At 49.8% G+C, this 26,216-nt stretch overlaps 1 protein-coding gene across 1 annotated transcript in view; it reads right to left on the bottom strand.

The window, feature by feature from the left end:
* LOC144946218 (protein-arginine deiminase type-2-like) overlaps window positions 1-25,009 on the bottom strand; it is a 38,863-nt gene extending 13,854 nt beyond the window's left edge. Inside the window, exons 1-8 of the mRNA XM_078875073.1 lie at window positions 24,778-25,009; window positions 18,406-18,577; window positions 14,117-14,189; window positions 10,592-10,653; window positions 7,065-7,179; window positions 6,297-6,416; window positions 1,214-1,392; window positions 208-311 (exon numbers count right to left, since the gene is read on the bottom strand). Coding sequence (XP_078731199.1) covers window positions 208-311; window positions 1,214-1,392; window positions 6,297-6,416; window positions 7,065-7,179; window positions 10,592-10,653; window positions 14,117-14,189; window positions 18,406-18,577; window positions 24,778-24,869 — 917 coding nt within the window. The 5' untranslated portion in view covers window positions 24,870-25,009. The remainder of the gene's footprint in view (window positions 1-207; window positions 312-1,213; window positions 1,393-6,296; window positions 6,417-7,064; window positions 7,180-10,591; window positions 10,654-14,116; window positions 14,190-18,405; window positions 18,578-24,777) is intronic.
* Between the last annotated feature and the right edge of the window lie 1,207 nt (window positions 25,010-26,216).

The following is a 26,216-nucleotide window of genomic DNA, read 5'->3' as shown; positions in this document are numbered from 1 at the left end:
AGTAGCGAATTGCAATGTTTTATTTACGTGACAAACCTTACTAATTGGCTGTGTGGAGTGGTGGCGGGTTTAACGACACATTTATATTTCCGCGATCTACCCCAAAAAAAACTCTTATTACGGATAATATTGGTCGCAAAATCCCTACTACTACTACGTGTTAAACCAGTGTATAGCTTAGCCCCCCCTGGACGGCGCGTTACGCACTTGCACATGATGACCTGCAGCGCCGGCTGTGTGTTGGGGGTCATGATCCACGGGGCGACGCGGAACACCACGCTGTCGGTGAAGATGGGCGTGCTGACCGTGTCCTGAGCGGGAGGAGAGACAAGGCAACAGTCGTCGGGGGGGGCCCTCGCTCACATCGCCCAGGGGGGGTTGAAGGACCGTCCTCTTTATGAGGGCCGGATTTTTGAAATACCATTGATGGGCCAAATGTTATTATGTACGCCGACCACACCGATATAAATAGTACGCTGCCGATAGATGAACGCTCTTACCGCATACTGAGTTTCAAACAAAGGATTTTACGTAATATTTAAACCATTTTTTTTAAGTGTGATGATTACTTTTGAAAATTGGTACGCAAGAAAGGGTTTAGGAATGAACTTAAGATTGGTAGAACTGACAAGGAGGACATTTTTGCTGACATTAAAATCTGATCAAACTCGGGCTACATATTGGCTGCATACCCAGTACTACGCAAAAGACAACAACAGGTGACTAACATTCCAAACACTCTGTTGTTGCCAGGTTGAAAATATTCCCCTCCTCAGTGCCCGATTTGTGCAGCTAATAGGCTTGCAGTGATGAATGAGCATTATTTGTGGCCTGTTTTGAAGTGTTAGACTTCATGTGGCTGCGGGCCATATGACATGAACTTGAGGGCCATATGTAGCCCATATGAGCCAACTGCGCTAATTGGAGGTGCGGAAGGACAACATATTAAGCACAAAGAGCAGTTCTAAACAAATTCGTTTTCAATCTAGATTTAAAAGTGCCTCGCTCCAGTGGCTTCCTATTATCGGAAGAGCATTCCAGACGGCCACAGAAGCGCATCTGAAAGCGCGCAATGCTGCGGTGACCCGTCTTTGTTTGATGACCAGCTGCGAGGATGACGTGCTGATGGTTTATGGTCCTTGACGAGAAAGATGGATGCACGGGGATAGACGCTGCCCGGCTGCTGCTGCTGTTGGTCCTGCTGCCCACTCACCGGCAGGATGACCTGCAGGAGGCTGAGGTGGAAGTGAACGAATCCGTTGAAGTCGGCGTCCGGGAAGCTAAGCCCCTCCACGTAGAGGTTCACCTCTCCGCCACGACCCGGGTACTCGAACGAGTAGCTCGGCCTGCCCGGCCCCAGCGACTGATTCACCTCTCCGGCCCTGCTTGGGTCTAAAGCCAGCGAGGAGGCAGGGCCACAGGGCGGTGAGCACCGGTCCAGATATCACTTGCCACTGATGCGAACCACGTCCTCGAACGAAGGTTGTTGACGGACTCATAAGTGTGGTGTGCTTACAAATGCGCCACTGTTCACCGACAGATAAAGCATCGCGTGCACGAGACGTTAACTTGCAGGGCTGTGACATGAAGGTTGAATATTAGGCCTGCAGGGATTCATTGGCCTTGTGCATTTTATTAAGATGTTGATGATCATTTTCCATTGGAGTTGCACATAGAACCTCTGGTGGCTGCGGTGTGTCCGTAATGCGTAACAGTTTTGTTCATTCCATTATATATATATTTGTTGTAACATCAGTGTACTAATTTGCATATACACATGTGCATGTACAGCCCTTATATAAATGCGAGATCATCAGCTCACTACACTTAAGTACCCAGTTTAATCGCAGGTGGCTGAAACCCAAATTCGAACCCAGATTCCCAGCGGTGTCAGCTAGGTGCTTGGGATTTTAGTTGAGATCTTGCCATCTGCATTGGAGAGGCGTGACACACTTGATGCATTAAATCAGCCAGAGGTGGACTTACATGACCAGAAGCTTTTGCAAACGCTTGATTCGTAATACGTGCAAAAGGTGTGGCTACCTGAATAGCGGGCATGGCTATCCAAGTAGTGGGTGGGGCTACCTGAGTAGTGGGTGGGGCTACCTGAGTAGTGGGTGGGGCCACCTGAGTAGTGGGTGGGGATACCTGAGTAGTGGGTGGGGCTACCTGAGTAGTGGGTGGGGCTACCTGAGTGATGGGTGGGGCTACCTGAGTAGTGGGTGGAGCTACCTGAGTAGTGGGTGGGGCTACCTGAGTAGTGGGTGGAGCTACATGGGTAGTGGGTGGAACTACCTGAGTAGTGGGTGGAGCTACCTGAGTAGTGGGTGGAGCTACCTGAGTAGTGGGTGGGGCCACCTGAGTAGTGGGTGGGGCTACCTGAGGAGTGGGTGGAGGTACATGGGTAGTGGGTGGGGCTACCTGAGTAGTGGGTGGGGCTACCTGAGTAGTGGGTGGGGCCACCTGAGTAGTGGGTGGGGCTACCTGAGTAGTGGGTGGGGCTACCTGAGTAGTGGGTGGGGCTACCTGAGTGATGGGTGGGGCTACCTGAGTAGTGGGTGGAGCTACCTGAGTAGTGGGTGGGGCTACCTGAGTAGTGGGTGGAGCTACATGGGTAGTGGGTGGAGCTACCTGAGTAGTGGGTGGAGCTACCTGAGTAGTGGGTGGAGCTACCTGAGTAGTGGGTGGGGCCACCTGAGCAGTGGGTGGGGCTACCTGAGGAGTGGGTGGAGGTACATGGGTAGTGGGTGGGGCTACCTGAGTAGTGGGTGGGGCTACCTGAGTAGTGGGTGGGGCCACCTGAGTAGTGGGTGGGGCCACCTGAGTAGTGGGTGGGGCTACTTGAGTAGTGGGTGGAGCTACCTGAGTAGTGGGTGGAGCTACCTGAGTAGTGGGTGGAGCTACCTGAGTAGTGGGTGGAGCCACCTGAGTAGTGGGTGGGGCTACCTGAGTAGTGGGTGGAGCTACCTGAGTAGTGGGTGGAGCCACCTGAGTAGTGGGTGGGGCCACCTGAGTAGTGGGTGGGGCCACCTGAGTAGTGGGTGGGGCCACCTGAGTAGTGGGTGGGGCTACCTGAGTAGTGGGTGGAGCTACCTGAGTAGTGGGTGGAGCTACCTGAGTAGTGGGTGGAGCCACCTGAGTAGTGGGTGGAGCTACCTGAGTAGTGGGTGGGGCTACCTGAGTAGTGGGTGGGGCTACCTGAGTAGTGAGTGGAGCTACCTGAGTAGTGGGTGGAGCCACCTGAGTAGTGGGTGGGGCCACCTGAGTAGTGGGTGGGGCCACCTGAGCAGTGGGTGGGGCTACCTGAGTAGTGGGTGGAGGTACATGGGTAGTGGGTGGGGCTACCTGAGTAGTGGGTGGGGCTACCTGAGTAGTGGGTGGGGCCACCTGAGTAGTGGGTGGAGCTACCTGAGTAGTGGGTGGAGCTACCTGAGTAGTGGGTGGGGCCACCTGAGTAGTGGGTGGGGCTACCTGAGTAGTGGGTGGGGCTACCTGAGTAGTGGGTGGAGCTACCTGAGTAGTGGGTGGAGCTACCTGAGTAGTGGGTGGAGCTACCTGAGTAGTGGGTGGGCCCACCTGAGTAGTGGGTGGGGCCACCTGAGTAGTGGGTGGGGCTACTTGAGTAGTGGGTGGAGCTACCTGAGTAGTGGGTGGAGCTACCTGAGTAGTGGGTTGGGCTACCTGAGTAGTGGGTGGGGCCACCTGAGTAGTGGGTGGGGCCACCTGAGTAGTGGGTGGGGCCACCTGAGTAGTGGGTGGGGCTACCTGAGTAGTGGGTGGAGCTACCTGAGTAGTAGGTGGAGCTACCTGAGTAGTGGGTGGAGCCACCTGAGTAGTGGGTGGAGCCACCTGAGTAGTGGGTGGAGCTACCTGAGTAGTGGGTGGGGCTACCTGAGTAGTGGGTGGAGCTACCTGAGTAGTGGGTGGAGCTACCTGAGTAGTGGGTGGAGCCACCTGAGTAGTGGGTGGGGCCACCTGAGTAGTGGGTGGGGCCACCTGAGCAGTGGATGGGGCTACCTGTTGTAGTGGGTGGGGCTACCTGAGTAGTGGGTGGGGCTACCTGAGTAGTGGGTGGGGCTACCTGAGTAGTGGGTGAGGCCACCAGAGTAGTGGGTGGGGCCACCTGAGTAGTGGGTGGGGCCACCTGAGTAGTGGGTGGGGCCACCTGAGTAGTGGGTGGGGCCACCTGAGTAGTGGGTGGGGCTACCTGAGTAGTGGGTGGGGCTACCTGAGTAGTGGGTGGGGCTACCCGAGTAGTAGGTGGAGCTACCTGAGTAGTGGGTGGGGCTACCTGAGTAGTGGGTGGAGCTACATGGGTAGTGGGTGGAGCTACCTGAGTAGTGGGTGGAGCTACCTGAGTAGTGGGTGGGGCCACCTGAGTAGTGGGTGGGGCTACCTGAGTAGTGGGTGGAGCTACATGGGTAGTGGGTGGAGCTACCTGAGTAGTGGGTGGAGCTACCTGAGTAGTGGGTGGGGCTACCTGAGTAGTGGGTGGAGCTACATGGGTAGTGGGTGGAGCTACCTGAGTAGTGGGTGGAGCTACCTGAGTAGTGGGTGGGGCTACCTGAGTAGTGGGTGGAGCTACATGGGTAGTGGGTGGAGCTACCTGAGTAGTGGGTGGAGCTACCTGAGTAGTGGGTGGAGCTACCTGAGTAGTGGGTGGAGCTACCTGAGTAGTGGGTGGGGCTACCTGAGTAGTGGGTGGAGCTACATGGGTAGTGGGTGGAGCTACCTGAGTAGTGGGTGGAGCTACCTGAGTAGTGGGTGGAGCTACCTGAGTAGTGGGTGGGGCCACCTGAGTAGTGGGTGGGGCCACCTGAGTAGTGGGTGGGGCTACCTGAGTAGTGGGTGGGGCTACCTGAGTAGTGGGTGGGGCTATCTGAGTAGTGGGTGGGGCTACCTGAATAGTGGGTGGAGCCACCTGAGTAGTGGGTGGGGCTACCTGAGTAGTGGGTGGGGCCACCTGAGTAGTGGGTGGGGCCACCTGAGTAGTGGGTGTAGCTACCTGAGTAGTGGGTGGGGCCACCTGAGTAGTGGGTGGGGCCACCTGAGTAGTGGGTGGAGCTACCTGAGTAGTGGGTGGAGCTACCTGAGTAGTGGGTGGGGCCACCTGAGTAGTGGGTGGAGCTACCTGAGTAGTGGGTGGGGCCACCTGAGTAGTGGGTGGGGCCACCTGAGAAGTGGGTGGGGCACCCTGAGTAGTGGGTGGAGCTACCTGAGTAGTGGGTGGGGCCACCTGAGTAGTGGGTGGGGCCACCTGAGTAGTGGGTGGGGCACCCTGAGTAGTGGGTGGGGCTACATGAGTAGTGGGTGGGGCTACCTGAGTAGTGGTTGGGGCTACCTGAGTAGTGGGTGGGGCCACCTGAGTAGTGGGTGGGGCTACCTGAGTAGTGGGTGGAGCTACCTGAGTAGTGGGTGGAGCCATCCGAGTAGTCGGTGGAGCCACCTGAGTAGTGGGTGGGGCCATCCGAGTAGTGGGTGGGGCTACCTGAGTAGTGGGTGGAGCCACCTGAGTAGTGGGTGGGGCCATCCGAGTAGTGGGTGTGGCTACCTGAGTAGTGGGTGGGGCCACCTGAGTAGTGGGTGGGGCTACCTGAGTAGTGGGTGGAGCTACCTGAGTAGTGGGTGGGGCTACCTGAGTAGTGGGTTGGGCCATCCGAGTAGTGGGTGGGGCTACCTGAGTAGTGGGTGGGGCTACCTGAGTAGTGGGTGGGGCCATCCGAGTAGTGAGTAGGACTACCAGAGGAGTGGGATATTAGGCGAAGCCAACCCCAGAAAGTGCCACTCACTGTGTAGACAGGGCGTGGCGATGGAATAGTAGGCAGAGCTAATGAGAGGAAGATGGCCAGCACACAACCAACATGTGCTCTGGATTGAACCTCCCAAACATTTGGTAGCTTTAACCCGCCCACGAGAACGGATTTCCGATCGATTCCAACCGTTGGCTCTGCTGCCCACCCTGCGTGTGGTAGAATGGATTTCCAATCTATTTCAACCGTTGGCTCTCCTGCTCACCTGCGTGTGGTAGAATGGATTTCCAATCTATTCCAACCGTTGGCTCTACTGCTCACCTTGCGTGTGGTAGAATGGATTTCCAATCTATTTCAACCGTTGGCTCTACTGCTCACCTGCGTGTGGTAGAATGGATTTCCAATCTATTTCAACCGTTGGCTCTACTGCTCACCTACGTGTGGTAGAATGGATTTCCAATCTATTTCAACCGTTGGCTCTACTGCTCACCTGCGTGTGGTAGAACGGATTTCCAATCTACCCCAACCGCTGGTTCCGCCGCTCACCTGGCATGTGGAAGACGCCCACGTGCTTCCAGTCGGGGCTGTAGAGCTGCAGGCAAAACCCGTGGGGCAGTACGGCGGGACCACGTGTGCGAACCACCATGGGAGCCATGTCCTTCAGGTCTGCGGGGTAGAGACGTGAAAACCCACGCGGTGAGGCACCCAAACCCCCAGCAGATGTTCGACAACGTGATTCTTATATAACGGTAGTCATTCATAACAGGGGAGAACTCTTCAAGAGTTGGTGGTCATCAAGACAGGGAAGTGCCGAGTGCAGTCCCCCCGCAGAAGAAAGCGACATTCGCTGTTAAGCATCCACGTACGGGTGTGTAATGCTTGCAAGCGTGTACGGGGTTGTCCAGATGTATTGTGACCCCCATCCCCCCCGACCCCATTTAAGTCTCTAAAACGTAATGTTTATGAAGTAAACTTCATTCTAAACAGAAATGAATATGCTAAGGAAAAACAAAATTGGAGGTCAATTAATTGGGGGTCACAAGGACATCTGGACCACCCTGTACGGTATAATTAAATGAAGACCCTTAAATCCTCTGACAGAGTAACAATACTAACGAAGAAGTAAATGTACTGACCAGGGATTTCTAAGAGTTAAACAAATGCCGGTATCCATCCGAGATATTTTGTTAGGTGCAACAAAAGAACACGAAGCGATGAACATTCGTTGTGAACGCGCGTCATACGGCGCGGTTAAGAATTCTGAGCTTTCGAATCGACGTCGATCGAGATGGCAAGTCGATCGATGCGGCTTACCCGACTCGCCCTGCAGGATGTGGTCGTAGTTGTCCGCCGCCCCCCCCTCGCTCTCCTGGTCGCAGTTCACGAGCAGCACGGCGCCGTGTCCCTGGGGCCCCCACTCCCAGCTCCCCTACTCCGCACACAAATATCAAAGACAAAGATTCCCCCGTGTAGCCTGTAACAGCACCTATGAAGGCCGGCACTATGGCACACGAGGGAGTTGGGTGGCCAACGCCACGCCCGGCCGCCTTTGTCTCCCTAGTGGCGATGTTTACACATCGCACCAGGTACTCATTTTAGGGTGAGTAGACCTAGGGGAGGCCCAGGAGCGGTTCAGATAATCGTCACTGGTGTTGGCCGTGAGCGGCAATCGAACTCGGGTCACCGGGTTCGTAGCGCAGCGTAGCGCTAACCGCTACACTACCGCTCCCCACACACACACACACGCGCATTATCACGTGTGTGTATGTATGTACATACGTTAAACTTCTTTTGCACCGTACATTTCCAACCATGCTAATCGGAGGTGCCGGGAGTGGGGGAAAGGACAACAAACTAAACACAAAAAGCAGTTCTGAAGAAATTAGTTTTCAATTTAGTATAGTGGTGTCGCGTATGTCGTGTATTGTAGTAGAGTTTTATTGCCAGAAAGGAGAAACTCTATTCTCGTTTTTCATGCTATGTTTCAGACAAACAATACTTTCATTTGCCTCTGTTTAAATTCGTGTATATTAAAGAACTGTCTAACAATATCCTTGCATGTTGGCTTTACACGTATTAACCGTGATTTGTGCTGCTTCGCCATTCGGTAGCAAACGGTTGATCGATTACAATAAACGGTTGTGATCACTTTAACACGTAGGCTTTGTGATCACGATGCCATTTATTGATGACTATATCTCAGACTGAAATATAATGTGCATGCACTGTACGCAGCCCTTTGTCAATCCACTGCTGGATGAGAGCTCCCCCACATTGTGTGGGTCATGCGAATTGTTTGACCATACGTCACCACCCCGGTTCGTAAAGGCAGCGGACATAGACATTGGAGCATAGTACAGTACAACAATGGAATGTTGCTACACAGCCCTCTGCTGACAATGTAGCGCCACAACCATTAGGCTTGATGTAAATTATGCACCGTACGAATGTTACTTCTAGGCTAATAGAGCAAACGAAAATATACAAAGAAGAAATAACAATTTATATGCGTACAATACAAACGAGTGGGGTAAAAAGTAAGGCATTCAAAAATGTATTCTTGAATCGAATAGCGACGCCAAATCGTGACTATTCTTCTGCACAACTTGAAAGTGACGATTCATCAAGTCATGAACTAGTCGTTTATCACTTCACGCCAATTATCTGTGATCCGAAATTATATTTGATTTATAATAAAGGTTTTATAGGTTAGATCGCGTAAATATATTGTGTCGTTAAACCCGCCACCACGCGACACAGCGAATTAGTAAGGTTTGTCACGTGTTAAACAAAGTTATACAAGCTCGCTGTCACTTTGAACCGTTATTTTATGTTAAACCGCTTCTTGCATAATTTCAATTGTTACGTTACCCTGCTGCCCAGGACGCTGTTGAAGTTTAACTAAACAACAACAACAACAAATCACATCAAGAAAACTTTCGCCCACATTAACCCCGATAAGCATTTGTGCTCATTCATTAAATTGCCAACTCCTAGACAAGCGATAAGTGCAGTCACCCCCCTGCCACCCCCTAGGCAACTTAGTGAGACTTGGCATTGGAGTGCGCGTGGCATATGGCTGATGCCCTGTCTCCTGTCAGCGTGCCAACAAAGCCCCGACCAGCGCTCTGTGTGTTACATAATCGGTGGCTGGCAGACTTTCGAGGCGAGCAAGTGCAGGTTCGCGTCTGCATTCTGAACGAGCGGTGGAGGAAAATCAACAACTAAAAAACCCCACAGCCGTCACGCATGCAAGCAATTATAACGCACCTTCTTTTCCCTCTCTCTTCGTTAAACGGCGAAAAAATACATCAGATGAATCAATAATGTTTAGAGCACGTTTACGGCTTGGAAAACTAATTAGGCTGATACCAACGCACAAATGAAGGCGATTTCCTAGACATCAAAAGGCGCGATGGCCACCGTCATTCCCTCTCGTCATGCCTCGCATGTCACGAGACGTAGCCGTCACCAGACGTGGCCACAATGTTGTCTCCTTTTGGATTGGGGGGGTGATCTAAAACCAGGCCGTGTGCGGTATAAAGATACGAACACGTATGTTGAACTTGATTTGAAGCTTTCGTGACTCCAGGAATCCATACTCTTTGGTTCTTTCGGTAAAGTCACGTAGGTAGAAATAAAATAAAATAAATCACGACGTTTCGATCGCAACACAAGCAATCTTCATCAGGCGACTAACAGCTTCAAATCAAGATTGAACCATCTCTACAGAGAGGGTTTCCACACATCTCTTAGCCACCTGATGACGACCGCTTGTGTTGCGATCGAAACGTCGTGATTTGTTTTATTTTATTTCTACCTACGCGACTTTACCGAAAGAACCAAAGAGTATGTTGAACTTCTTTGACACCGTACGTAGCCGACCGTGCTAATCGGAGAATGGAGACGACGCGCGTGCACGTGGTGCAGCCTATGAAGGTGGGACGTGGGTGTGGGGGGGGGGCAAGTGATGGCGGTTGGCTGGGGAGCCCTGACACGGCCGGCTATCAACGTAGGCACCTTTGGCATTTACGGAGGGTGGCGGCACATTGTTGGGAATCGAGAGGAGTTGGCGGTGGGCAGCGTCACACAGCTCCATCGGTCGGTGGCTAAAGTGTGATGTGAAGTGTTGACGTGACAACAGGTCGCCTCGGCCCGCATCGTTGGAGATGCGCTCGCTCGTGCCAGACACGACATAGCCACGCGGAGACGTGAGGCCAGTGCCGGTTTATCCCAGTAGCAAACGTAGCTACATATAATTCTAGATTTGAAGCTTTCGTGACTGCAAGGATTCATACTCTTAGTTTTTTCGGTAAAGTCACGAAGGTAAAAAATGAAATTAAAATTAATAACATATACATATGCTACGGGCCCCGCATGTTCAAGGGCCCCGCTCTAAATGCTTTCAAGCTATCAATTTCAGTTCAGTGATTCTGCACTGAAGCGGAATTGGGTGGTGGTGGTGGCAGTGGAAGAACACGGCAGAGGGGGGGGGTTCGTTCCATTGCTTGCGCCAGGGCCTACGCCAGAGGTCGCAACCGGGTACCCGATACCCGTACCCTACCCGATACCCGGCTACCCGTACACGGCCGGGTACGGATACGGGTAGCCGTTTGCGACCCTGGTGCGGACGGGTACGGGTAGGCCGTGAGTCACTGGTGAGTAACCGTTTGTCACTCATTTCGGGTGGGGTACGGGTAGGGAATGGGTACCTGTACCCGGCCGGGTACAGGTACCCATTTGCGACCCTGGTGCGGCCGGGTACGGGTAAGGAATCAAAACCCGTTTGCGACCTCTGGCCTACGCCGACCGAACCCGCGCTGCTGTGACCGGAGGCCTACCTTTTTGGGGTTGTTGTGTTCCACAATGCCATCCCGGTCGGCGTCCACATCCAGAGAGAGGCCTGCAACAGCGGAGGCGCATTCCCACCGCGTTCAGAAAGAAGCCGTCTTGGAAACAAGGCGAGTGCAAACTCCGCGTGGCGCGAATTGCCAGCGTCGCGATGGCGTTGGACTAATTTTGTTGGATTTTATCAACGCTCCCGACAAACACCTGATCAGCGAGACGACAACCGCCAATATCGCACTGCCTGGTTTCCATAACACAGCTCATCGGTGACCCCCACCACTGCCCCGCTTCCATCCACCACAAAGACAATGTCGTCGTGTGAGTGGATGAATCGGTGGGTGGGTGTACTATCTGCAATTCACCAACTCTCAGACAAGCACTTAAATGGCTACATCGCTTAGAAGTGCAACTCTAAAAAGTCGCTCCTCATTGACAGTGCAAAATAATTATTATCATCATCATCACTGCGGTCAGGCAGCATCAAGTCATCATGGACAGCACCCGTGAGTGTTCCATCATTTCTTGCAAAATAGCCACTATAAATAACCCAAACTTGTACCCCTACAGCCCCCTTTTTGTCAATCCACTGCTGGATTCGAGTCTCCTCACACCGCGTGGTTGGTGCGAGTCAGTGAAGCAATGGAGACCCTGGCACCCCATCAGATATCGCTCGCGACTTAAGTTAGCCGCCACCCGAAATCAAACTCAGATCGCAGAGCGCTAAGCCACCGCACTACCACTCCAAACCTGTGGTAATGACGCATGGTAAATGGAAATAACGTGGATCAGAAACATGACAACGTAATCAATACCACTGTAATGAAGGGTCAATAGATATTTCCAAACGTGAATATGCAGATCGGAGTCGGCATTGACACCGCAACTCTGAGCGACCTCGCTGCCAAGTGTGCACAGCATTTGCCGGGAGCATGGCAAGTCACTCCATCGGAATATAACATTTACAATTATAAGATAATTACATGCGCACATCTCGCAATATTTTAGGAAGTAAAAACGTGTTTAATGATGGACATACTCGTCCAGAGTTTGGGTGTTTATGAATAAAATGCTGTTGGTCACCAGAACTCGGGAAGAGCAATAGGCCGATAGACTAAATATATTTGATAGACTGTAGCGATACAGAATGGAAGGGGTACATATGGAAACCAGACATAATATTGCCCGTTAAAGTCATTCGTGGTCTCAAAAAGAACACGTCGCGAGACAAGACGACGGCCAGTGACTCAGTCTAACAGTGACAGCCAAATAATCTCTTCACACGCCCAAGGGGACATTATCCATGGAAGATGGAGCAGCGAAATCGACGCGTGTGAAGGTGCCATTCGAATTGTTGCTTCCAAGGACCGTGAGAGATGACAACGGCTCGGCGAAGCCTTCATCCAGCAGCGGATGGATCATGGCTGATGATAATGACGATGATGTGTATTATTTATTAACGGTGTGACCAACAAACTAAAACCCTGATGTTATAGGGGCCGTCCATAAATGACGTCACGCGATTTTAGACGATTTTTTACCCCCCCCCCCCTTCGTCACACGGCGTCACAAAAAGTCAGACCCCCCCCCTAAAATATGACGTCAGAGCTCTGCCCCCCCCTCCCAATAAAACATGCTTCAAATCGCTTTAAAATGGTGTTATTGTAGTGCGTATTTAATGTGGCGCTGCACTTTGATGTTGTAGGAGAAAACATTTATTAAAAAGTCGATTTAATTAAGTAGAACGTGTTGTCTATATTTATTTAAAGTTGCGCATTTTGATGTCACGTCACATTTATCAAACCCCACCCCCCTCGTCACACATCGTCACAAATGTATGACACCCCCCCCCATAGGTACGTGACGTCATTTATGGACGGCATCATCGTCACATCACTGTTTGGCAAACGACATTCTCAAAGCAGACGCGTTACCAATGGACAAATCAACTCGGCACAGGTGACTTATAGCACCGTGCCGAGCACCTGCATAGGTGGTTTGTCGTGTTACTGGTACATAATCCTGGAGCTCTGAACACTGTGGCCAATACAACGACACAATTTATGACAGGCTCAACCAGACCACGTGGTGAGAGATGCCAGTTTCTCCCTTCGCCTTCTTTTACGTAACCACGCCACACCACTCGTGCTGTCCACTCACTTACTCGTCGTGTGGCCTCCTCACTCTTCCTCACGTCTCTACTCCTCTGCCACTACTCTTCTGCCATACCTCACCATTGCTTGGGTAGCCCCACCATTCGCTACGGTGGCTAGGAGATGTTAACTACCTCGCCTGGTGTACAGGAGGTCGTGGGTTTGATGCCGATCCTGATGTCTGCTGTATATATGGAGTTTGTGGGTCTCTCTCTCGCCGTGGTTGCGTGGATTTATCTCCGTTTTTTCCCTCCACATTTAGAGTCAACATCGCGCATTTAGAGTATTTAGCTGCTCTAAATGTCCACACGATAAGCCACTTCGATGAGCTATAATTCGTGGCCAGGTCGCTTCTGAAAAAGAGCTCCACAGCTCAGTGGGCCTTTCCTGGTAAAAAATTAAAAAAAGTAGTTTCGTTTATAGTTTAATAGTAAAGCCAAACATTTTTTACTTGGAATGCTTCCAGTCACCTGGAAATAATTTCTAAAACCAGAACCATCCCGGCGCAACCGAGCTTTTGGGATCTTTACATCAGATGGCCAGGTAGCTCAGCGATTATTCCACCCATCGCACCATTGCAGACCATTTTCACTTTAAACGTAAACCACGCAAATCCTCCTCCGGCTTGCTTAACTCAAACCCCTCCTAAAGCAGACGGCAATATCTGAGATAAAATCCCACGCACTGAGCAGATGCTTGGCGGCGTTATGCAACAACGTGGTTTGTCTGGCTTCGTTAGCATTCACGATTTCACGGGCGACTGCTTTTCCTGCCAGACGCAGTTTGCGCCCCCCCCCCCCCCCTTTGCCTCCCCTCACCCGCCGCAGGGTCCTCAGCCCAGTGCCCGTTCGTGCAAAAGAAAAAGTCAAATCCCAACTTGAAAAACATTCCTGTGCCACATTGCGACGCAGTGTGCGCGCCCCGCCAGTTCCAATCAACCTGCGGTGCAATGCCTGGCAGCGTTCGAAGCGAGCATCTCGGCGTGTGCGTGGCACAGGCCCATTTTGTCAATCCGCCGCTGGAGAAGGTCACATCCGAACCCAAGGTGACATCCCCGCACCTCCGAGTAGCACGGTTTGGCTGCGTACGGTGCGAAAGAAGATCAGCACGCGTACGTACGTGCCAGAGAACCTTCGGCGCAAGAGGCAGAGTCAGCGCCCCCCCCCCCCTCCTTCACCAACCCACACGTGACCATCGTGGTGGAAGGATGAGCAAGTAAACCCCACGAACCCACGCAGCGTGGGGTAGGCACCTCATTCAGCAGTGGATTAAGAAAAAGGGCAAATTTTTATCGCGAACGTTCGGAACAAGATTCGTGAAAACGAGGGGTGATGTTTTATGGGAGTGCGAGGGATGGCAGTTGCTCACCGATGGCCGTCAAATAGAGCTGGGCCTTTGCCAGGGCCTGGTCCGCATTTTTTCCATAAAATGTAATGGACAGCTGAAAAACAATGGAGAGAAAAAACGAAGACAAGTTTCATCACTACGCAGTCAATAATATCAGCCGCGATCTTATCCAGTCACGACTCGCGTGGCATCCAACGCAGCGAACCGCCTGGCTCCCGCAGACGAGCCGAATCGCAGCTCTCCATCTCCTCGGCGGACTCCCGATGAGATCGTTTTTTTTCTCCTTCGGCCACCACTCTCCGTTGTTAGCCTCGACTACCGTCCACAAACATTCACATGCCATTCGCATACATTTTATATAAAAAAAAATTAAAATCGATTCTCGCAGTGTGAACATTTGCGTAATGAGCGTAAGAGTACATTTTAAACAAAGCATCCTTGATCTCTCTCTCTAGCGTATGGAAAGTCTGTGCAAATCACACATCAACGTTTAAGTCTGTGCGCCGTGCGATAGCTTCGGGAGTTACGCGACTAATACTGCTCAGTCAACATCTCTACTGGAAGAGATAGAGACACGAAATCTCCAAATATACAGCAGGCGTCAGGGTCGGGATTGAACCCACGACCTCCTGTAGACCAGGTGAGGGAGTTAACATCTCCTGGCCACCGTGTCGGAGCGCCACACAAAAAGGAGTGGGAGGGGGGCGGGGGGGGCACATCACAGTCAATGTTAATCAAACTGGAGACAAATGTTAAACGCCAAACAGAATGAGCAGCACGATGACCCGCTCCGGTCCCTCGTGCATCCTTCGAAATTGAAATGAACAACTGCCACTGCTGTCAAATATTGCAGCAACATTTTTGGCTCGATTACAGCGTTCCCTCGTTATCCGCGGGTGATATGTTCCAGAGCTGCTCGTGAATAGCAAATTTCGCGGATAGTGATATTGGCCTGCGAAAACGTATTTGCTTTAATGAATTACCTTAAATAAATACATTAGATATGACATACATGAAAATTATCATAACATTTTTTTTTATTGGTTATAGTCAACATGAAGTAAATAAAAATTGATATTAAAGTTTGAAATAATAGTTTATCTCATCACTTTATCTCGAAAGACCGAAAGAATATTTATCTCATCACTTTATCTCTCATCACTTTATCTCCCATCACTTCATCTCTCATCACTTTATCTCCCATCACTTTATCTCCCATCACTTTATCTCTCATCACTTTATCTCTCATCACTTTATCTCTCTCATCAGTTTATCTCTCATCACTTTATTTCTCATCACTTTATCTCTCATCACTTTATCTCTCATCACTTTATCTCTCATCACTTTATATCTCATCACTTTATCTCTCATCACTTTATCTCTCGTAACTTTATCTCTCATCACTTTATCTCTGATTACTTTATCTCTCATCACTTAACTAACTATATCTCTCATTACTTTATCTCTCATCACTTTATCTCTCATCACTTTATCTCCATCACTTTATCTCTCTCATCAGTTTATCTCTCATCACTTTATTTCTCATCACTTTCTCTCTCATCACTTTATCTCTCATCACTTTATCTCTCATCACTTTATCTCTCGTCACTTTATCTCTCATCACTTTATCTCTCGTAACTTTATCTCTCATCACTTTATCTCTGATTACTTTATCTCTCATCACTTAACTAACTATATCTCTCATCACTTTATCTCCCATCACGTTATCTCTCTCATCAGTTTATCTCTCATCACTTTATTTCTCATCACTTTCTCTCTCATCACTTTATCTCTCATCAATTTATCTCTCATCACTTTATCTCTCGTCACTTTATCTCTCATCACTTTATCTCTCGTAACTTTATCTCTGATTACTTTATCTCTAATCACTTTATATTTCATGACTTTATCTCTCATCACTTTATCTCTCCTAACTATATCTCTCATCACTTTATCTCTCCTAACTATATCTCTCATCACTTTATCTCTCATCACTTTATCTCTCATCACTTTATCTCTCGTCACTTTATCTCTCATCACTTTATCTCTCGTAACTTTATCTCTCATCACTTTATCTCTGATTACTTTATCTCTCATCACTTAACTAACTATATCTCTCATCACTTTATCTCCCATCACGTTATCTCTCTCATCAGTTTATCTCTCATCACTTTATTTCTCATCACTTTCTCTCTCATCACTTTATCTCTCATCAATTTATCTCTCATCACTTTATCTCTCGTCACTTTATCTCTCATCACTTTATCTCTCGTAACTTTATCTCTGATTACTTTATCTCTAATCACTTTATATTTCATGACTTTATCTCTCATCACTTTATCTCTCCTAACTATATCTCTCATCACTTTATCTCTCCTAACTATATCTCTCATCACTTTATCTCTCATCACTTTATCTCTCATCACTTTATCTCTCATCACTTTATCTCTCGTCACTTTATCTCTCGTCACTTTATCTCTCATCACTTTATCTCTCGTCACTTTATATCTGATTACTTTATCTCTAATCACTTTATCTCTCATCACTTTATCTGTCGTCACTTTATCCTTAATAACTTTATCTCATCACTTTCTATCTCTCTCATGGCAGTAGTCGTGTACAGTTCCAGATGCGATTCGCAGACAGCCAAAATCGCGGATAGCAAGTCCGTGAATAACGAGGGAATACTCTTTATTAATTTAGAAGACGGTGGCTGAGTCGGGAGCCCCCCCCCCCCCCCTTCTGGACTGATCTTTCTCCAAATTCAAAATTTTGTTTAAATTATACAGACGGCTGTTCCCACCACAGAGTCTGCTGCCAGAGGCAGGATCTGGAAGAAGAAGAATGCAATCAAACGCGGGCTTTCTGGGACGCCGCCCAGCATTCTGCCAGGGATGAGTTTAATGAAATTAAACTTGTCGGGTCGCATTTGTCACGCACCGACAACGTTCGTTCCAACTCGGCGTTTCGCTTAAATTTTAGTTCCCAACGATTATATATATCCCCATTGTGTCTTTAGATGTCTACAGGCGTAACGTCGAATTATTCTGCCCTGCAGCCCCCCCCCCGCCCCCTCCCCCGTTAACGCACAACAGCCATGCAGTCACGCGCTTGCTTGTATGTGGCGTGCAACACCGAGGGCTTTACGACGAATGCCAGTGCAACGTCTCCGATCTGATACACGAGACTTAACAAATTGCCACGGTCGTCACCATCAGCCGTAATAATAATAATAGTTCAATTTGTAACGCGCGCAAATTTGCAGACGTAGTGGCCGCAACTCAGAGGCGCGGAGCCAAGCTCAGAGTCAATCCACTCCTTGCGTGAAGGCATCGCCAAGCCGTCGGTCACAATCTCTGTGCGGTCCCTGCGACGTAGCGATTCCATCGAACGCTCCCGCAAACGAGGTGTTTTGCGTCGCTCACATCTCCGCCGTGTAATTCAGATTGCCCACGTCCTCTCCCTTGGCTGCCGGGGGATCCCCGCTATTGGGACCCCCCCACCACCGCCTTCCGCTGCAATAAGTGGCACCACGTGGAAAGGTAGAGAGGGTTTAACACCTCCCCACAATTGGCAGACGAGCAGAGCAACGAGTGATTTTATCATCAAACTTGATCTGGATAAAGGCCATGCCGAGCCGTTGCCAGCCTCACTGAGTCTCGAGACAATTTTTAATGGTAGGGAATGGATGCAATTGTGCTGGTGGTTGAAATAGTTACAGGAAAGGTCAATAAACAAATTACCAAAGATCCCCCGTATAGCCTTAACATACTTTTTGGGACAAGTGCTGCTAGCAAGCACCGATGAAGGCCGGTACAACACACGAGGGGGTGGGCGGCCAGCACCACGCCCGGCCGCCTTTGTCTCCTGCGTGGCAATGTTTATACACCGCACCAGGTACTCATTTGAGGCTGAGTCGACCTAGGGGAGGCCTAGGATCAGTTCAGATAATCGTCACCGGTGATGGCCGTGAACGGGAATCGAACTCAGAATGCCGAGTTCGTAGCGCAGAGCACTTATCACTGCGCCACCGTTCCCCGCAAATTGACGAACGCACACGCACACACAACAACAACAACGGCCATTCACCACTAAGTGGTGGCGACGTCACCACGGCGCCTGTGCCAGGCCAGGTGCACTTCGAGGCCACGCGAAGTGTCGAAGCTTCGCTGGACAGACCCACGGTGCCACGGATTGCCCGACTGAGATGACTCTCAGACGCAGCAACCGTGCGACCTGCAATGCGCGCGTGCGTGTGTGTGCGCGTGCGTGTGTGCGTCTGTGTGCGTGCGCGTGCGTCACGCCCTCACCTTCTTGTCGCCGAGCTCCTGGCTGGGCGTGAGCACCTGCGCGTGCACCTGGGTCCCCACGGCCACGCGACCGTGTGGCTCGGGCTGGGCCACGCCGGTCGGCGTGTTCACCCAGCACGTCACGTCGGCGCTGGCGCTCACCGAGAAGGTCACGGCGCCAGGCGGTGCCAACCTGTGAGCGGGCGGACGGTAGCAATGTCAGAGACGTCCACACGAGCAACCTCACGATGTGTAACGCAGCGACGGGGCTGGTGCGGCCCTGCGGTTTGTGCTGCTGAGAGAAGGGCCTCGGCTGGAGGGATCTCTTAGCAGAGCCCCTGTGGAGGGTGTTTTAAGCCTATTCTTCCGCGCCAGTCGAACGTCCCGTTAACAGGTGGGAGCACCCACACTTTATTCAAAATGCTATATTGGACAGACGGGACGTAACATCAGTGTAAGACTAAAAGAACACCAAAGAAATATTAAATTATCTGAAACACAACTGTCGGCACTGGCAGAACATGATTTTGATAACGTTGTCTTTTGTCAACATGACACTGTTTTGCTGATTGGCCGTGTCGGGTGGTGGAGGTTACGACACATTTATAAATAACGCGATCAAACCCAAAAACTTTATTATTAATAATATTGGTCGCGAAAGCCTACGTGTTAAACTAACACACGCTTTACCCCGCCATACACGGCCTGCCAATTGGCTTAAATCGTATCGCGAGATCGAGCATATGAGACCAGACCTTTTTAAAGTGGGGACCAAATTGTCACTTTCACGAAAGCTTCGTGACGCCAGGACAGCCTTTTGTGATGGAACTGGTACTGTCATGCCCAGACCAGGACATTTCGTAACTTTAGTTTATGTGAAACGAAGGGTGATCTGGGAAAGAAATCTCGAGAACCCACGTACATATATGATGAAATATATCCTATACAAACATCATTTTAACACTTTACAATGCACTCTGAATAGTTTCTTTACGTATAATTTCCCCACATATGGCTTAAAAATTGACTTATTTCGAAGGTTTCATCCGCTAAATCCACCTACTCTCAAGTAGGTAACTCTCCTTGACAGTGAGGTTCTGTGGGTTATCACGTGTCTCTTCCCGGACACCCCTCAAATCACCCATGGCCAGATGACAAAGTGCTCAAGCCACATGCCATCATGTGCAGCAGAGAAGACAGCTGTCACGGGACCAGAAGGATATCATATTGTTAGCTAGGACAGGGGAGCAGCGGCGCACATTGATAGCGCGCTGCGATTTTAACCTGGCGACCAGGGTCCAATTCCATGAAAACGCACCTAATAGTTCAGATTCAGATATATCACAGGTGAGGGAAGGGGTGACGGAGATGCCTGGTGTGTAACGACACGTTGGGTTGTTGAATTGCGGAGACTTCTGTCGTGTGGAATGGAGTCCATGAGTGGGTATGACGACCCATGGCACCGTGGGGGATATGGACACAGCTGGGAGAGTGGAGGAGGAGAAAGGCGAGGAGAGATGAGGGGAGGGGAGAGGTGTGAGGGTAGGGGAGAGGCGAGGTGAGGGGAGAGGAGGGGAGGGGAGAGGTGAGGGGAGAGCTGAGGGGAGCGGAGAGGAGCGGTGAGGTTAGGGGAGAAGAGAGGTGTGGTGAGGGGAGGTAAGGTGAGTGGAGGTGCGGGGAGAGCTGAGGTGAGGGGAGAGCTGAGGGGAGAGGAGGGGATAGGTGAGGGTAGGAGAGAGGTGAGGGTAGGTGAGGGGTGAGCTGAGGGGAGATGTGAGGTGAGGGGAGAGGTGAGTGGAGAGGTGAGGTGAGGGGATGGGAGAGGTGAGGGTAGTGGAGAGGTGAGGTGAGGGGTGAGCTGAGGGGAGGGGAGAGGAGGAGGGAGCAGGGTAGAGGGGAGGTTAGGGGACAGCTGAGGGGAGGGGGGAGGTGAGGGGAGAGAGATCAGGAGAGAGGTGAGGCCGGACGTTAAGTGGAGAGGACAACCCCCTTACAGTGGACGTCCTGCCTTCAATCGTCAGTTCCAGAACCTAATGGAATGATGATTCTCGAGTGGTACGGGTCGTGTGCGGCCAGTTAGTTCCAGCTGGCTATTGCACGCATTGTGGGTCACCAGAAATGTCTCCTGGGGCTCATGTGAGTTTTGCGAATGTTGAGTTCAGTGTGTTCAGCTGTTGTGGTGTAAATGTGAAAACAGGATTTCTGCACTCGGATTAGTTTGTGATAGCTGAAATATTCAAATGTCGTCCAGGAAATGTGGAATGAGAGTTTTACAAGGTGTGTTAAAATAGTCGCTACGTCAGACGAGAATTGTTTAATGTGTGAAGAGCCAAGACGATCTGTTTATTTGTAATTTTGCTTCGGGCTTCAAAGATCATTAGTTAGAGAAACTTTATGCACCAACCTGATGTGCCTGCCTTGTTGATTTTTTACGTTCGACAATATCGGTTTATATATTGTATAAATTTGCCGCTGTACAAAATCAGTGGGCAAATATCTTTACATTTTGAAGTGTAAAATCAACATAAAACTGAAGCCGTTAACTATTGATGGCTAGGCACTTCCACCTCAGGTATTTTTTTTACAAGATAAACATTAAAATCGCTGGATTTAATTTATTGCTGTCATAACCCCACTTGTGAAAAGTTTTTATGCAATCTAGATTTGAAGTTATGCAGCCTCCTGCCAGAGGCAGAGTGTCTTGAGAAATGCAAGCCTCAACCTTGCATTGTCTGCACCAAGCCAGACATGCCCTCAGGCCCCCTTATGAATTATCAACACAAAACTTCTGAGTTGCAGTGATTAATTTGTCACTCGGTGTTTTCCGGAACACTGCTCTCAGGCTTATTTGGAGTCGGGCTTATTGGCGTAAGACACTACCACTCAAGTCTATGTATAATAATCCCATATTATTGTACCCTACATTCATATAATAATATCAACAGGTTAATAAACCTTCTTCTTGGTTCTTTTGGTAAAGTCACGTAGAAGGGACATAATAAAATAATAAAAATAAAACATAATAAAATAATTCTCACGACGTTTCGGCCACAACGCAAGCAGCCGTCCTCAGGTGAAAATCAGGTCTGTTGAGGCGACAGCGTCTGAATGAAACAGCACACGAGCTTGAAGCATATATATAAGCTGGGCGCCTTGACAAAGGAATTTGCATATCAAGAGGAATTTTAGCATATTTATGAGGAATGCAGAAATGTGATTAGTACTACATATGCATGCGCATTATGCAGGATAATCCTCCAAGCTCGTGTGCTGTTTCATTCAGACGCTGTCGCCTCGACAGACCTGGTTTTCACCTGAGGACGGCTGCTTGCATTGTGGCCGAAACGTCGTGAGAATTATTTTATTATGTTTTATTTTTATTATTTTATTACTTCCCTTCTACGTGACTTTACCGAAAGAACCAAGAAGATGAATCCCTGCAGTCACGAAAGCTTTAAATCGAAAGGTTAATAAACATTATATGAATGGACGTGCCACCGTTGTCAGCGCGTGGTTTTCATTAAACGTAACGTCAAACGAATTTCACGAAGACAAAACAAAGGCCGGATGCAAGTGGCGTGCGGGACATTCCGGTTGAAATTAAGCAGTGACCGTGGAATTATTCTGGCTGATATAAAACAGACTGCATGAAATGAAATTCTGTAATATATGTAATTTGTTGTTTTATATATACAGAAAAGCCCTTTTAATGATACACCCTCATACAATCTTAACCTTTATTATGAATCTTACCATCTTCTCAACTGGAGATTAATTGATTATTGTCCAAGCGATTTCTCAATATTTTTACAACCAATCGATCGGTCTTAATTCTACGTTCCTTCAATAAAGAAGAGATAATCGGTGCACATTACAACGGGACGGGAACGGTTAACAGGGGGCACGCAGCAACAAGGAATTAAACATAGAAAAACAGTCACGACCTCAGCGTTACAGAGATTTCGTGAGTGTGCATTGTGACCGGTGGGAGATGTGCAGATGTTCTGAAATTAACGTCGTTTTATCCTTGATTTCGCCCCCCCTCTCCCCTATTAATTTTGGTGGGTTATCTATTAGTGAAGCAACCTGTATCGTGCAAATGCTGTGGACTACGTATGGTATAGTTGGGGCAATGGTTGTCAGGAGAAAGCGATGCAGCAAAATATATTGTTGGAACTGTACTATGCGCCAACACCGATGCTCCCTCCTTAACCGACTCGCACTGACAAGTGTGATGAAGTATGGTGAAATAAATGCCATGATCTGCACGCTGTGGTGAGGCCCTCGTCCAGCAGTGGATTGACAAAAGGGCTGTATGTGTATGTACACATGTGTACATGCACATGTGCATGTGTACATGCGCATGTGCATGTACCTCTGGGGAGCGGTGGCTTAGCGGTTATCTCGCCGCACTACCAGCCACCCGAGTTCGTTTCCCGCTCACGGCCAACCCAACATCGGTGACGATTATCTGAACCGGTCCTGGGCTTCCCCTAGGTCGACTCAGCCTCAAATGAGTACCTGGTGCGGTGTGTAAACATCGCCACTAGGGAGACAAAGGCGGCCGGCCTTCATAGGTGCTCGCTAACAGCACTTGCCCCAACAGTTCTGCTAAGGCTATACGGGACATCTTTGTCTATGCCATTGTGTGTTAGACCTGTCTGCTTCGGCTCCAGCTATGTCATTCTTTAAAAGGACCCCGAGCATCGAGATACCTCGCATCTGAACCCCTATCATGCAATTCGTCTGCCTGCATTGCTCCGCGAAACTTGCTCAAGGTGTTTCCAATACACTTCTTGTCTTTGGAATGCGAATTTCATTTTGTCGACAGGTCGCCTCGTGTTTCTCTACGTTTGTTGTCACGCATTCAAGATTCCGTTTTGAGAGTCCAGATCCGAATAAAAACGAATGAGCCACCTGGCAATGGCGTGTTGAAAAGCTACGCATTTTTGTGTGTGTGTGTGAAATGCCGATGAACACGTGGGGTTAACCTGTCCAGAAGGATGGAACCCATCGTTCGGTTGAGAATCAGGAGGCAGAATTGTGTGCGTAGCCACGGTTTACCAGTCTCTGCTTTAGATCACGTGATTTTCAAATTGGACAAATTAGCTTTCCACACCAACAGATCAGCCCCATGGCATTGACGGTCATGAAGACCACGAGAGATGGTAGCAGGAGCTTGGAGAAGCATTCGTTCACAAATAAATGGGGCCTGACTGCTAAATATGACGAAAATAAATGAAAGACTAAAGACCAAAACACTCCCATAAAACTGGGTCATTACTTGTTTTTAAATAAATACTTGGATGAGCATTAATAAGCAACCCTAGAACATAATTGCACACGCACACAGCTCCATGTGTCACTCACTGGTACACACACACAGCTCCATGTGTCACTCGCTGGTACACACACACAGCTCCATGTGTCACTCACTGGTACACACAAAGCTCCATGTGTCACTCACTGGTACACACACACACAGCTCCATGTGTCACTCACTGGTACACACACACAGCTCCATGCGTCACTCACTGGTACACACACACAGCTCCACGTGTCACTCACTGGTACACACACAGCTCCATGTATCACTCACTGGTACACACACACAGCTCCATGTGTCACTCACTGGTACACACACACAGCTCCATGTGTCACTCACTGGTACACACACAGCTCCATGTGTCACTCACTGGTACACACACACAGCTCCATGTGTCACTCACTGGTACACACACACAGCTCCATGTGTCACTCACTGGTACACACACACAGCTCCACGTGTCACTCACTGGTACACACACAGCTCCATGTATCACTCACTGGTACACACACAGCTCCACGTGTCACTCACTGGTACACACACACAGCTCCATGTGTCACTCACTGGTACACACACACAGCTCCACGTGTCACTCACTGGTACACACACAGCTCCATGTATCACTCACTGGTACACACACACAGCTCCACGTGTCACTCACTAGTACACACACAAAGCTCCATGTGTCCCTCACTGGTACACACACACAGCTCCATGTGTCACTCACTGGTACACACACAAAGCTCCATGTGTCACTCACTGGTACACACACACAGCTCCATGTGTCACTCACTGGTACACACACACACAGCTCCATGTGTCACTCACTGGTACACACACACACAGCTCCATGTGTCACTCACTGGTACACACACACAGCTCCATGTGTCACTCACTGGTACACACACACACAGCTCCATGTGTCACTCACTGGTACACACACACACAGCTCCATGTGTCACTCACTGGTACACACACACACAGCTCCATGTGTCACTCACTGGTACACACACACAGCTCCATGTGTCACTCACTGGTACACACACACAGCTCCATGTGTCACTCACTGGTACATGTCCATGACCAGCTCAGTGCCCAGGACGAAGACCTCCTCCAGGACCTTGTCCAGCTGCAGGTGGATTGTCCGAGTCGTGGCCATGTTGAGCACTGGGAAGAGCCAATTTGCGACGTCGGCAGCGAGAGAGGTCAGCGACGGAGAGCAAGTGAGCGAAACGGTGGAGCAGCAGCAGCAGAGATGGAATGAGAGAGAGAGAGAGAAGCGTCGGAGGGAGCAGCTGTGAAGCGAGGACGGGGTGTGGTTGTGAACTCCCTCGTTTTAAAGGCTGCGGGCCACCTCGTCACACACGTGCGAGCTGAATGGCTGGAGCAGATTACACGCGCAGACACTCTGGCCACTCATGAACATGTACAAGATCAGCAAGGTAATAACGCCTCGCTCCCAAATCTGTCCCCACATATGATGGGTTTTTTTAAACCCATCATTTTAAAAACCCATTACTTTTGTTGGTGTTTCTAGATTTGAAGTTTTCGTAACTGCAAGGGTCCATACTCTTTAGCTTTTTCGGTAAAGTCACGTAGGCAAACTCCGGGACCTGTTTCGGCGTTTAGTTTCCTCGTCAGCAGATGCAGTCTCGCTTAAACCGACGCCGATGAACAACTGCCACACGTGAACAGGCAAGGGACCCGCTTCGTTAGATGTGGGTCCAGAGTTTCACCAGCGCTGGGTTCAAGCAAGCCCGAAGGCCGATGCCAACAGACCACTGGGGTAACATCAAAACCGGCCCAGAGTTGGTGTCGAACCAATGCCGCTGGAGATCACGGACGCCCGGACTGATGGGATATAGAACAACAACAACAAAGAGAACATAAATTAAATCACGACGTTTCTGAAGCAACACAAGCAACCGTCGTGAGGTGTTGACTGCTCCAGCAAACACGCCTCAGTAATTTTGCTGGAGCAGTCAACACCTGATGACGGTGGCTTGTGTGGCTTCCGAAACGTCGTGATTTAATTTATTTTCTCTGTGTTGTTGTTGTATGTCCCATCAGTCCGGGCGTCCGTAATCTCCAGCGGCATTGGTTCGACACCAACTCTGGGCCGGTTTTGATGTTACCCCAGTGGTGTGTTGGCATCGGCCTTCGGGCTTGCTTGAACCCAGCGCTTGTGAAACTCTGGACCCATATCTAACGAAGCGGGTCCCTTGCCTGTTCACGTGTGGCAGTTGTTCATCGGCGTCGGTTCAAGCAAGACTGCATCTGCTGACGAAGAAACTGAACGCCGAAACAGGTCCCGGAGTTTGTTTGTTTGCGTTGAACCGACGTTTGCCGAGATGATGCGCTCCCAAAAGGTTGTGTGGGGGCCGTTGGTTTTGTGTAGAAAAAAATTTACCTTTTTTTTGCGAAGGGACATAGAACTCAAGGAAACGTATTAGTAGGCTTTCGCGACCAATATTATCCATATTACAAGGGTTTTTTTGGGGTTAGA

Source organism: Lampetra fluviatilis, chromosome 40, assembly GCF_964198595.1.
Source record: "Lampetra fluviatilis chromosome 40, kcLamFluv1.1, whole genome shotgun sequence".
Taxonomy (NCBI): Eukaryota; Metazoa; Chordata; class Hyperoartia; order Petromyzontiformes; family Petromyzontidae; genus Lampetra; species Lampetra fluviatilis.
Note: the sequence above shows the minus strand (reverse complement) of the source record. Positions and strands in the feature narration are given on the sequence as shown.